This window comes from Pygocentrus nattereri, chromosome 8 (genome assembly GCF_015220715.1).
Source record: "Pygocentrus nattereri isolate fPygNat1 chromosome 8, fPygNat1.pri, whole genome shotgun sequence".
NCBI lineage: Eukaryota > Metazoa > Chordata > Actinopteri > Characiformes > Serrasalmidae > Pygocentrus > Pygocentrus nattereri.
This window is the reverse complement of record NC_051218.1, coordinates 1714143-1727800: the sequence shown is the minus strand read 5'-3', so window position 1 is coordinate 1727800 and position 13658 is coordinate 1714143. Positions and strand designations below refer to the sequence as shown.

At 43.9% G+C, this 13658-nt stretch overlaps 1 protein-coding gene across 1 annotated transcript in view; it reads left to right on the top strand.

Moving 5' to 3' along the window:
- The first annotated feature begins 225 nt into the window (after positions 1–225).
- The window catches only part of spon1b (spondin 1b), a 145970-nt gene continuing 132537 nt past the window's right edge, over positions 226–13658 (top strand). Inside the window, exons 1-2 of the mRNA XM_017685553.2 lie at positions 226–838; positions 2361–2467. Coding sequence (XP_017541042.1) covers positions 634–838; positions 2361–2467 — 312 coding nt within the window. The 5' untranslated portion in view covers positions 226–633. The remainder of the gene's footprint in view (positions 839–2360; positions 2468–13658) is intronic.

Sequence of the window (13658 nt, the reverse complement as noted above, 5' to 3'; positions counted from 1 at the left end):
GTTATCAGAGAGTGAAATGACCAGTGCTGACTCTTGACCAATCCTTAAGCTATGCAGTCTAAATTCCTTCAGTGATTACATCGTTAAGCAATTCAAATTATTCACCCCCCCTCCCCCTCCTAGCCCAGCACCCCCCAAAACAAACCAAACATGAAATTCATTCCAGTCCACTGATCTGTCCACATGACGAACAGTAAGCCCCCCTCTCCTCTCCTCTCCTCCTTACTGTACCTCCCCCAGGGCTCCGTCTCGGCTCCTCAGTGCCTCTGAGCGCGCCTCGGCAGCAGCGGTGTCTCCAGCCCGGCAGCAGCAGCTCTTCTGCGGGGGGCTTTCGCTTAAAGTCTGCCTGCTGGAGCTCCTCGCGCCAGAGCCCCCTCCGCTTCGGTAGCGAGCAGCCCGCCTCCTCTGTCCGCTCAGCGCTGCCGTGGACTGACCCGCGCTCCGTCCGCGCTGCGATGGACTCGTCCTCCTGGCGAAATCTTAATAAGTGACAGCAAGTTTGCGCTGCATCGTTTTTTTTTTTGAGCTGCTGTTTGTTTATTTGTTTGTTTGTTTGCCCCCCCCCCCCCCCTCCTCCCCAGCTGCGCATATAAGGCTGCAAACTTGGGCTTGCACAAGTGGACGCGCGAGAGGATGGGGGTGCACGCGGGCGATGCGTTCTGGCTGTGCTCCCTTCTGAGCGCGGTGCTCCTGAGCGCTCGCGCCGTGGCCGGTTCCGAGGGCTACTGCAGGAGTCTACGGACGCAGAGCAGGGGCCCGAGGAGGGACGGACACAACGAGTTTCGACTTCGCATGGAAGGAGACCCGGACACTTACCAGCCTGGGAGCACCTACAGAGGTCAGTGCGAATCGCCTTCGACTTGCACGCGCTCTCAACGTCCCGTAGTGCAACAAAAAATGAAGTGTTGCGTTGCATGTGTGGGTTCTTTGGGTCTGGCAGCCTGGCTTTTGCTCCTTCGTGTCCATTTCAGCTGAAGGACGGCTTATTAGTGAGGTGGTCAGTTGTGCTCCAGATGGGAAAACACTAAAATGTGCAGTGCAGGACTGACCACCACCGGCATAAAGGGAGACCCATCCTGCAAGAGAACTACATCTTAATATCCTCAAGCACTGTAACACAATTTGGGTGAAGTCAAAGGGGAATCCCACCTAATTTACAACATTTCCAGGTTAAAGCAGCTGAGCTGTAAAGTCTTTCGGAGAGGCTTGCTGTGAAATGGAGAAACTTTCAGGCTCAGTATTTCTTTGCAGTGTTTATGATGGGAACCAGGGGATCTTAATATCTGCAGCACAACATATAAAGCCATTTTATTCACTATTAGCTGTATAAATGACCAGTGAACCACTCCGAGTTCTGAATGTGGGGTTGATTATGGTAAATCACTGGCTAATCTGAAAAAAATAAACAATAAATTAGTGATAATATTAATAATTGGGTGCTGTTCTGCCTTACAGCACCCTTGCACATGCCTTTCCGTAGTTAATATATTTTTAAAAAGTACATTTTAGGCCAGAACCTCATGGAAAAACAACATCTCAGACATCAGGCAGCATGTTCGTGACCATTTCGTGTGATCACTTTATGCAAAGGAGCTTTTAGACTTATTCAGACGTCTGGTTCCTATCACCGCCACTGTGAACGGTTCCGGCTGGGTGAGTTTCTCTAGACCTGGGCATTTCACATCAGGTCGCTCCGAATGAGTCATTTTACATCTCAACCGCTGAATTATTGTAATTATACAGAGATTAAAAAAAACTCAGCTTAATTCCTCCGTTAACTTCATTAACTACATATCGCTGATGTCAGAACAACACCTCGTATCTTCATTTTTATCGTTTTTCAGTTTTTGACATGATCTGAAAACGCCTGCTGCCCTTTACATTTTGAGCAGATTTCATGATGAATGGACCAAAAGAAACGGCCCAAAATGACTCGGAAAGACGTCTGGTTCCATTGACTTATATTAAAAGTAAAGCATGTTTTTCCCTCTCCTGTAAAGTGACCGTTTTGGAGATATGAGGTTTTCTTCTGACAGCAACGATTTAGTCCACTAAGGAATCTCCTCTGGTGAGTTATGACTGCCGTTTAAAGTGTAACGTTTGTGTAAGTGGCCCACATTAGGTAGCAGATACCTCAGCAGGATCCAAGCCAAGCGTGCCTGCGCTTGCACGTCGTCTCTGATGGTTCCATTTCATGGGAAAAGCACACAGAGAAACGCTGACACAACTGAGCTCACGCTCAGCATCCTGGCAGTTTGCGACTTGCCCTGGCACACCTTAGAGATCGGACCTACTGTTTAGCTAAATTCTGCTAGATCTGACCTACATTTCTCTCTCTCTCTCTCTCTCTCCCCCTCTAGTGAGTCTGTACGCCTCCAGTCCATCTTATTTCCGAGGTTTCACTCTGATTGCTCTGAAGGAAGGAAGAGAAGGAACCAGCACTGATGATTATGCTGGCAATTTCAAGGTGAGCGGAATATTTCGGTGACCCCTGTTTTACTGTCCTGAACCGTGGCAGCCCCACATGTCATTTGTATTGCTGCATTTCTGGAAATGATTGATGAGTTCTGCTGAGATGATAAAACAGTACCTTTCCTCCAACTATGTGTTCCATCGTTCACCACCTTTAACCATAAAAAAAACACACAAAACAAGGAAGTTCTGTGGGATCAGTGCGAATTTTTGAAGACCTGCCCGGAGCTCTTACATGCTGGTTGCTGCTTAGCATCAACAGACAGTTTGAAACTGCTGGAGCTTGTTGAGTTACATCTGGACCCAGACTGGAATGTGAGAGTGCTGGTGTAATTCACATGAGCTTATGCCTCTGTGACTTAAATATGCTGGACAAATGGGCGAGTTGAGACTAATTGAAGCTGAAATCAAGCTATTAGCATCAGGGAAAAAAAGCAAAAGGTCACAAGTGATCTTAAAACATGTACGGGAATTATAGCCGCTTAATTAGACGGTTGCTGTGGATTATTAAAAATAAAACAGGTTCCATAGAAGACCCACTTTCGCTTTCCTAAAAGACCTTTCAGCAAATGGTTATTTAAGGAACTGTTTCTGTAGAAAGCGTGGGCGTAAAGGGTCTTCTTTAGCGATTAACAAGCCTTTGGATTCTGTAGCAATTAAAGGCTTTTTTTAAAACAATGCCAAGAATCTTGTCTTTAAGGGCGCTTTCACACCCACCTAGTTTGGCACAGAGTGCATAAAAGTTTTGCTTTAATTCGTTCTGTTTTGTCGTGTGTGGACGCTTCATCCGTCCACATCAAACAACAGAAACGTCGTCCTCCAACATCTCAGGTCTCCCGATTCTATTCCTAACATCTGACTGAAACACATGGACTTGAATTCACAGTCAATGAGTGCGTTTACATGCACTCAATACTCTGATCATAATCAGATTTTTGCGGTTATCTGATTATTCAAATGGTCACTCTGATTTCTAAGATTGGAGTAAGGCTTAGAAATCTGATGAAGAAATTCGGTAAAGTGAGCTGGATTTTAGCTCAGTGATCAGATTTGTCAGTGCATGTGAACTCGTCAGTCTGGGCATGTGTGAAACAGGCTGCTGCACTGGAAATAAGCGAGCAGCGTTGCAGAGAGACATTTTTAGACCGACGTGAAATGTAGAAGTTCGATATTCTTCATCTTCTGGATGATGTATGTTCATATTTTCAGGTAAAGCTGCGCAATGTTTTTAATAGAAAAGCTGCGGCATGATGTTCGAGTTCGATGTCTTCTTTGTGAGTTTACTGGCTGGTTGCAGAGCAGAAATCCGATTATTGTCTGAACCCTGTAGACCCGGAATTTTCACGTGATCTGATTACTCAAGTGCATACAAACGCATTGATAACATGACTGACAAAATAATACAATAACTGCAGAAAATCAGATTAAGTGCTTGGAAATGCACTCAATGCCGTATCCAAGACTCCCAGAAGGTATAGATTGACGTTTTTTTTCTCAAATTGGTTCTCCCCATCGCAAATCAGAACGTGCTGTTATTTTGGTGGTTAATCTGACACATCAGGCTTTCAGTTCAGCTCCTGATGTCCTGACCAATGGGAGAGCTTGCTTGGCTTCATCTGTGTAGATATCACAGTGAAAACAATCTTGGTAGGACAGTTTTCTTCTGGACATTTTAAGAACTTAGTCATTTTATTCCTAACTGAAACTTAACAATGGAATAAGTGTCACTGTAATAGTTTATATATAATAAGCATCTTGATTATGCCAAATAAAAATGAAATAAGGATTATAGGCACATGTCATAGAAATCATTAGGCCTTCTCTGAGGATTCCCCACTGCTTTTAGTTTCTGTGGTTAAGGCTTACTGTGACTACACGGGAAAAAATGAGAGCTAGTCGCTGCACTTCTGGCACAAACCAGCTCCCACCAGCCACACACTGCTACATCATTGACCAGATCTGCATTTAGGATCAAATTTAGTGCATCTTTACATTTGAAAATGATTGCGAATTTTATTTTGGCCAAAGAATGAATTGCCACATAAAAACAAACTGGCTGGCCAGGGGGTGACACTGCTTACACTGCTGTGATTGCACAAAGATCACTGTGAACATTCTTGCAAGTAACACAAATGATCTTAATACTCTGTTCTTGTGAAACTCGAGCCTCAGCGTTCTGTTGTAGAAGATCTCTGAGAGCAGCTTTGTCCCTGGCTCCTGTCCTGGAATGTGTCCGGCGTCTCATTCAAAACGTTGAACCTCACCAAACAGCAAACGCAGCCTCCAGAGATTACTTTTCAGAGCAAACAGTGTCTAATCTCAGCAGACCGCTTTCTAGTAGGTGCTTCGCTGTCTAAGAAAGCACAGCTGTTGAGTATTTACACGAGACATACGTTTTAATGGTGAGAAAGACGTGGAGAAGAGAGCTGGTGTCTTCTTTCATGTTAGATTTATTCGTGTAGACTAACAGATCAGTTAGAAGAATGAACTCATTTTTGATAAAAATTTCAGACTAAAAAATTTGAGTTTTTTTTTTAGCTTCGCAATAATAAACGACAGTAAAAGCAGAAAAGAGCCATCAAAGCATCACCTGTATCAATATTTAATTGTTTGAATAAATTATTTATGAATTAAAATGCTGGATTCTGATGCACTGGGCTGTTTTGTTCATTTACATTTATAGTGCAGCAACAACAAGAAAAAAAGATTGCACTCAAGTCGTGAGCACTCCTCTAGGATCTGAGCTCCTGAATTTTTTTACTAAAAATGTCTTTCTCTCATGCATTTTTCATGCACATCATATTGTACTATTTTTATGACAACCCCTTTATCACGATGCAGATTAACTGTACTAATGCATATGATGTGAAGTTGAGCTGCTGATGGGGCCGAACTTTTATTACACACTTCTATAACTCAGGCACTGTAGTCCATGTAGTTATACCTGTCAAAATGATTGCTTTATTAAATTTATTTGAACCGGCTGCAATTATTTTCCTTCACAAGTATGAGTTTATGTCGCAGCAAACAAATGTGTATTGGTTTATTTTCATCTGATGGGTAGAGTTAAATACATGTACAGAAAAGAAAGAAGAAACATTTATTCAGACATGGGTCAAAAACAACAAAAATTAACGCCTTTAGAGGGCGGCGGTGAGCGATGTTTGTTTATCTGATGTCTGTTAATGACGCCTTTAGAGGGCGGCGGTGAGCGACGTTTGTTTACCTGATGTTTGTTAATGACGCCTTTAGAGGGCGGCGGTGAGCGACGTTTGTTTACCTGATGTTTGTTAATGACGCCTTTAGAGGGCGGCGGTGAGCGCCGTTTGTTTATCTGATGTCTGTTAATGACGCCTTTAGAGGGCGGCGGTGAGCGACGTTTGTTTATCTGATGTTTGTTAATGACGCCTTTAGAGGGCGGCGGTGAGCGACGTTTGTTTACCTGATGTTTGTTAATGACGCCTTTAGAGGGCGGCGGTGAGCGGCGTTTGTTTATCTGATGTCTGTTAATGACGCCTTTAGAGGGCGGCGGTGAGCGACGTTCGTTTATCTGATGTTTGTTAATGACGCCTTTAGAGGGCGGCGGTGAGCGACGTTCGTTTATCTGATGTTTGTTAATGACGCCTTTAGAGGGCGGCGGTGAGCGACGTTTGTTTATCTGATGTTTGTTAATGACGCCTTTAGAGGGCGGCGGTGAGCGACGTTTGTTTATCTGATGTTTGTTAATGACGCCTTTAGAGGGCGGCGGTGAGCGACGTTTGTTTATCTGATGTTTGTTAATGACGCCTTTAGAGGGCGGCGGTGAGCGATGTTTGTTTATCTGATGTTTGTTAATGACGCCTTTAGAGGGCGGCGGTGAGCGACGTTTGTTTATCTGATGTTTGTTAATGACGCCTTTAGAGGGCGGCGGTGAGCGACGTTTGTTTATCTGATGTTTGTTAATGACGCCTTTAGAGGGCGGCGGTGAGCGACGTTTGTTTATCTGATGTTTGTTAATGACGCCTTTAGAGGGCGGCGGTGAGTGATGTTTGTTTATTAGATGTTTGTTAATGACGCCTTTAGAGGGCGGCGGTGAGCGGCGTTTGTTAATGACGCCTTTAGAGGGCGGCGGTGAGCGACGTTTGTTTATCTGATGTTTGTTAATGACGCCTTTAGAGGGCGGCGGTGAGCGACGTTTGTTTATCTGATGTTTGTTAATGACGCCTTTAGAGGGCGGCGGTGAGCGACGTTTGTTTATCTGATGTCTGTTAATGACGCCTTTAGAGGGCGGCGGTGAGCGACGTTTGTTTATGTGATGCTTGTTAATGACGCCTTTAGAGGGCGGCGGTGAGCGACGTTCGTTTATCTGATGTTTGTTAATGACGACTTTAGAGGGCGGCGGTGAGCGACGTTCATTTATCTGATGTTTGTTAATGACGACTTTAGAGGGCGGCGGTGAGCGACGTTTGTTTATCTGATGTTTGTTAATGACGACTTTAGAGGGCGGCGGTGAGCGACGTTCGTTTATCTGATGTTTGTTAATGACGCCTTTAGAGGGCGGCGGTGAGCGACGTTCGTTTATCTGATGTCTGTTAATGACGACTTTAGAGGGCGGCGGTGAGCGACGTTCGTTTATCTGATGTCTGTTAATGACGCCTTTAGAGGGCGGCGGTGAGCGACGTTCGTTTATCTGATGTCTGTTAATGACGCCTTTAGAGGGCGGCGGTGAGCGACGTTCGTTTATCTGATGTCTGTTAATGACGCCTTTAGAGGGCGGCGGTGAGCGACGTTCGTTTATCTGATGTCTGTTAATGACGCCTTTAGAGGGCGGCGGTGAGCGACGTTCGTTTATCTGATGTCTGTTAATGACGCCTTTAGAGGGCGGCGGTGAGCGACGTTTGTTTATCTGATGTTTGTTAATGACGCCTTTAGAGGGCGGCGGTGAGCGACGTTTGTTTATCTGATGTTTGTTAATGACGCCTTTAGAGGGCGGCGGTGAGCGACGTTTGTTTATCTGATGTTAATGACGCCTTTAGAGGGCGGCGGTGAGCGACGTTTGTTTATTTGATGTGTGTTAATGAGGCCTTTAGAGGGCGGCGGTGAGCGACGTTTGTTTATTTGATGTGTGTTAATGACGTCTTTAGAGGGCGGCGGTGAGCGACGTTTGTTTATCTGATGTTTGTTAACGACGCCTTTAGAGGGCGGCGGTGAGCGACGTTTGTTTACTTGAGCTCAAGCTTTTTTTCGCAGTGAGTTTTAGGTTACTACGTCTTGAAAGCTAAGTAACAAGATAGCTTATAAGCCAATTAAAGCGTGTACTTTAGTAGTCTCTTTAATTTAAACGGTCTTTTTCCTGGTCATGCAGGGTTCGACATGATCTCATAATGAGAATCCATGTGTGCAGACCATCCATGAGAAATATTGGGCTACATACGGATGGGTACGTAGACTTACTAAGGTCAGTGTGAAATGACTTAAGCAAGCCAACGACTCAAGAAGGTGGAGCTGAAAGTAGGGGGCGATGGTGTGCTTGTTAAATATTGTCCATAGGCCAAGAAGTCTGTTGTTAATCCATGGCATAATTTCGCTTGCGTTAAAAGAGCACGGACCAGAGGGATTTTGGAGCAGGACTTTTAAGTGGCACCAAATTTTCACAGGATGTCCCTTGACTTGTATCCCTGTTTCCAGATCATGAATATCCCTGCGAGACTGTCTTTCCCCCAGTAAAAGCAGTTAGGCAGGGTGCTTTAGAGTGGAGTTGGAGTTGGAGCTGGAGTGCTTGGATGAGCAGTTCCCAAGCAGTAATCTTCCTGAAGGCGAGAACTCACTGATCCTGAACTGTTCTTGGCTCGCCACTCTTGTCAGCTCTTGTCAGTTGTTGAGTGGTGAGGTACTTCTTAAAAGATGTCACACAGATCTTTTTTTTTGATTGAACCTGTTTTCTGAATGCTAGATTGGGTTCTCATGTTTTTGGCGTCTTGCTGGGGAAAGGCTCGAGATGTCTCCATTCAGCTGAATAGGAGTGTCGTGAAGTGCTGAAGCTCTCATACATTATAACCTGCACTTGCTCACAGTGCTCTTCATCAGAATTAGCCTCACAGTGCCGTCCTGAGATCAGCTAAACTTCTCATCTGGAGCGGATTAGCCTGTGAAAATGAAGCTTTGTGTGATACCGTGTTTTCTGACAATGTATAAAATAAAGCCATGCCACCTTTATTATTGGACACTTAAGCAATAGAACCCAATAGGGAGTGTGTTACTGCGAAATAACATGAAGACGAGTGATGTTATTCACAATAACTCCCTCCTCGAGTGTCTCTACTGCTTTTATACAACAGCTAAATAAATACAGTAAGAAATGAATAAACTGGCCGTGAACGCGGCGTTTAATGTTTTAATGTTCAGTTCGTCAGTGTAACGAGCTCTGCCCACTCGCCGCTCAGCTGGCTGTACGCCTCATATTTTGAAGTACAGACTGAGGCACAAAAACTCCCGCAATATCAGGTTCAGCTCAGTTTGGTCAGTTTCTCCAGATCAGTATTAATGTTGTTTTGTTCCAGCCGGTCTGTAAAGCTTCTTACAGCCCGTTTAGTTTGGCGAATGGTGTTGGGTTCATTTCTGGCTGATTCCAGGTTGTTCAGCTGTTCTTCTGTCACAGCTGCCGACTGAAAAGCTGCTCAGTGGTGACGACAGTTTGGGAATTTAGAGTCATCTCGTCTTCAGAGTCGGACCAAATCGGTCAGACGTGATCTTAACAGTGTCAAAGTAAGAAGTAAAGACGTTCAAATGGCCTGAGCGTCTCCTACAGCTGTCAGAGTCGTTGAGTCAGCAACAGCATCTCAGCGCGTGATGGTGTGAATAAAACGTGATGTCATGGTGAAATAACAGCACCGTTAGAACGCCTCTCAACCAATCAGCTTGAGTGGCCGGAACTAACTGAAACTAATTGGAACTAATTGATTTGTTTCATCAGAGTAACACTAAGATGCAACTGAAGTGTAAAGCCCATTTCTATTTATATGTTTTCTTGCCTCAAAAAAGGGAATTTGTTACAGAAAATAAACATCTTTGATTTTTTAGGTTTGTCAGATCATTTTCTTCACATCAAATAAATGCAACAATAGCCACGAAGTCTCATCAGTGACAAAGATTGCATTAAATGGCAGAAATAGCCACTTTTTTGTGCATTTCCAGAGTCACTATAAAAACTATAACATTCAAAACAATTGTGTTGCTTGATTGTCTGTCACGAGCTTGAAACGTGAACATACAGCACCACTAACTCAACATTACAAATCACAGAGGCACCAGCAGAAATGAGCATTATCATAGTGGTGGTAATCACATGAACAAGAACTATATATAAAGCAAATGAAAGGTTTGTCTAATGGGTTTTATTATGTAATGACATGCGTGACATGCAGGGTGATGGTGTTATCCACTATGCCAGTGGCTTTAACCTTGGCCCCGTTGGACTGTGGTGGTATTTCATAACAATATTCAGACATTTAACTAAACCAGTCATTTTAAATGTGACATTTTTTTGACAATTATTTGCAAAAATGAAACAAATATTTGCAAAAAATGCCTAAATACTTAAGTCAAGCTCAGAGATCAACAGATGTGTATATTTTTTGCAAGTTAATGTAAAAAATGTTTTTTGATCGTATGGAATTTATCCAGCATGTATAAATGTTCATTATACTGCAAAAGTGAAATTTGCCTGGCTGCATTGTTTATTGTGTTATATTTGATTTTGAAACAATCGGGCCAGTAAGATGTTCTTGTGGGCTGTGAACGCTGGTATCTGGTATCAAATATCTGCTAAAATTGTTAAACTAACATTTCTTGCGTGTAGAAATTGAGACTGTGTCTACCTGGATTAGCATTATGATGACATAACACTTATTTCTATAAGCTTAAACATTACAAATGCAGGAAAATGATTAAAAGGGTTAAAAAATGATTAAATTATTGTAGTGCAGCATCCCAGCATTGCCTAAGAAATAATATGGATGTGAAATATCAGTGCGTGACGATGCCGACAAAGTAAATTTAGCAATACGACTTCCCTTATAATGGATTTATGTAAAGTTTAAAATCAGTTTATATGGTGGAAGATAGGTGTGATAGGTGCCATGGCTCCCCCTGCCATCTCAGTCATATGTTCTATCTGTGTCCAGATTTCCACTGTACTGGGAGTGAATCTTCATCCTTGTCCACTGATTAGCATATTTGGAATCTCTGATCCTTCACTCACTCTTAGTTCCACACAAAAAGATGTCATAGCTTTCACATCCTTACTAGCTAGACGCTCCCAGCTACTCCAATGGAAGTCTAGTAAATGTCCTCCCATCTCCCGCTGGCTAATGGATGTTATGTCATTTTTAAAATGGGAAAAAAATAAATATACGATAAGAGGCTGTACAGCTAAGTTCTTCAATAAATGGCAACCCTTCATTTCTTACTTCAACGAATTAGAGACTTTACCTAACTGAGTGTGTGCTCTCTTGTTTCTTACTTTCATCTTGTTTTTTTTTTGGGCCATGTCTGTGGCGTGGTGGTTGGTAGTGCTAGCTGGTCGCGGTGGGCTGAGTGAGGATGGGGTGGGGTGGGAGGATAAAAATTAAAAAAAAAAAAAAAAAAAAGGGGCAAAAAAGGGGGGAAAAAAAAAGTTTATTAATGTTTATTAATTAAGTACACACCTTACAAATATTAACACTCAGCTATAAATAAAAAGGCTTTATCGGTTGAATATGAATATGAATGTGATGAAGCTGACTGATGGAGAAGATGAGTAACAAGCAAGATCTGAGCTTTAACAGCATAGAAGAATGTGGGATCACTATTTGGCAAGCAGCAGCTTACTGTTGCCCGTTTATTTATGTATTAATGTTGCTTATTTTATGATTTTATGATATTTAAACCACATGTAAGCCATTTATAAGATCAGTCTTATTCTTCGGCGGTGCTGGGGATCATTTCAAGCAATCATATCCCAATGTGAACATTATCATGCGTCCTTACACTGTAATTTATACTAAAACTGTAACTACTACTCTGCTACCTGTCCATTCAGCTGGACTTTCTTTTCAGCCCAAGCGTGTGACTTCAACCATAAAGACGTGCGACATTGTCCGGAAAGCCTCCAGGCCAAATCTGGCCGTGCTGAGCGTACACAGTGCTGATGCACATTCAGTGCATTACTGTTCTCAGCGTCTGGTTCAGCACTTTTTCTTCTCATCATGTTATGATGATTGTGTTAAAAGGCTTTCAGTCGCGCTGCTGTGTTGTGGACACCTGCAATTATTTCTGTCTCAGATATGCACCACAGATGATAGTTTACCACAGGTGAGTTTGCTGAGTGGAGCTCAAACCCCGATCCGCTGCACTGAACTGAGCTGAACGCTCTGCCGTTACAGCACTGCTGATAGTAGAGTGGCGCGTCTCGCTTCTTGGAAGTCTTTCACTCCCCCAGCCAAAGTGCACACTTTGCTCCAGTAATTTTAATGGATATGATCTGGCGTCGTCCCAGTGGGTCCGAGTGAGCCGTCTGAACTGCAGTGTCTGTTTGTGTGAAAGTCTGAATGGAACACAAGCTCTCAGTCGCCTTAAACACTGCTCTAATTCTCTCGTAGACCAAAGGTTATTTGTGTATATGGTGTGGATATGGGGCGGCACGGTGGCGTGGTGGGTAGCGCTGTCGCCTCACAGTGAGGAGGGCCTGGGTTCGATTCCCCGGCCGGGTGACCGGGGTCCTCTCTGTGTGGAGTTTGCATGTTCTCCCCGTGTCTGCGTGGGGTTCCTCCGGGTTCTCCGGTTTCCTCCCACAGTCCAAAGACATGCAGTCGGGCCAATTGGACGTGCTAAACTGCCCCCTAGGTGTGAGTGTGTGAGTGACTGTCTGTGTCTGTCTGTCTGCCCTGCGATGGACTGGCGACCCGTCCAGGGTGTATCCTGCCTTCCGCCCGAAGACTGCTGGGATAGGCTCCAGCACCCCCCCCGCGACCCTGACGGAGAAGCGGCTTAGAGAATGGATGGATGGATGGGTGTGGATATGTGAAGACACGGCATTAGTCTGGTTTCATACAGTGTCATTCCTGCTTCTTTCTGCTTTTTAATCTACTCTTCTCTTTTAACATTGTGTGTTTTCTTAATGCTGTTGTTCTGTTTACTGTGATATGTGGAAAGCAGGGTCGTCCAAAGCTGGAAATTCATGAATCTTTGACAAAAACTCTTTTTGACCAAGAAAAAATATGAATGTGACTGTGCTTCACACTCTATCATATAGTGATAGAGAACCTGGAGCACACAGAAAGCTCCGATTCCACATGCTGATACATTTTACTGCCCGACTTACACATACATGCTCAGCAGAGGTGGACGAAGTACACAAATCACGTACTTGAGTTAAAAGTAGAGACACCCAAGGTAAAATATCACTCCAGTAAAAGCAGAAGTTCCTCCCTTTGGACCTCCACTTGAGTAAAAGTACTAAAGTGTTTGCCTTCAAATGTACTTAAGTATCGAAAGTAAAAGTACGACTAATTTTCTATTATTTTTTCATATATAATTTTTATAATAAGACTTAGTCATTAAATCATCCATCCATCCATTTTCTAAGCCGCTTCTCCATCAGGGTCGCTGATGGATGCTGGAGCTTATCCCAGCGGTCATCGGGCGGAAGGCAGACCCTGGACAGGTCGCCAGTCCATCGCAGGGCAGACAGACAGACACAGACAGTCACTCACACACTCACACCTAGGGGTAATTTAGCACATCCAATTGGCCTGACTGCATGTCTTTGGACTGTGGGAGGAAACCGGAGAACCCGGAGGAACCCCACGCAGACACGGGGAGAACATGCAGACTCCACACAGAGAGGACCCCGGTCACCTGGCAGGGGAATCGAACCCAGGCCCTCCTCGCTGTGAGGCGACAGCGCTGTCATTAAATCATTTTAGGTGAAAATACTTGTCATTCTCACAACACCAGTATTTTAATAGAATGTCATTAATTAGTCTAATGATCAAAAGCATTGATTGGTGTTTTTGCTTCACGCGTCTTTCGTGAGGTTTTCTTCCGACAGCAATGATATGATGCATACAGGATGAACATGCTGGATGACCACCTAAACCATCACCAGACCAGCATAAACCTGTTTCGACCAGCCTGAAATCCATATCAGAATTGGTTGACACCACAGG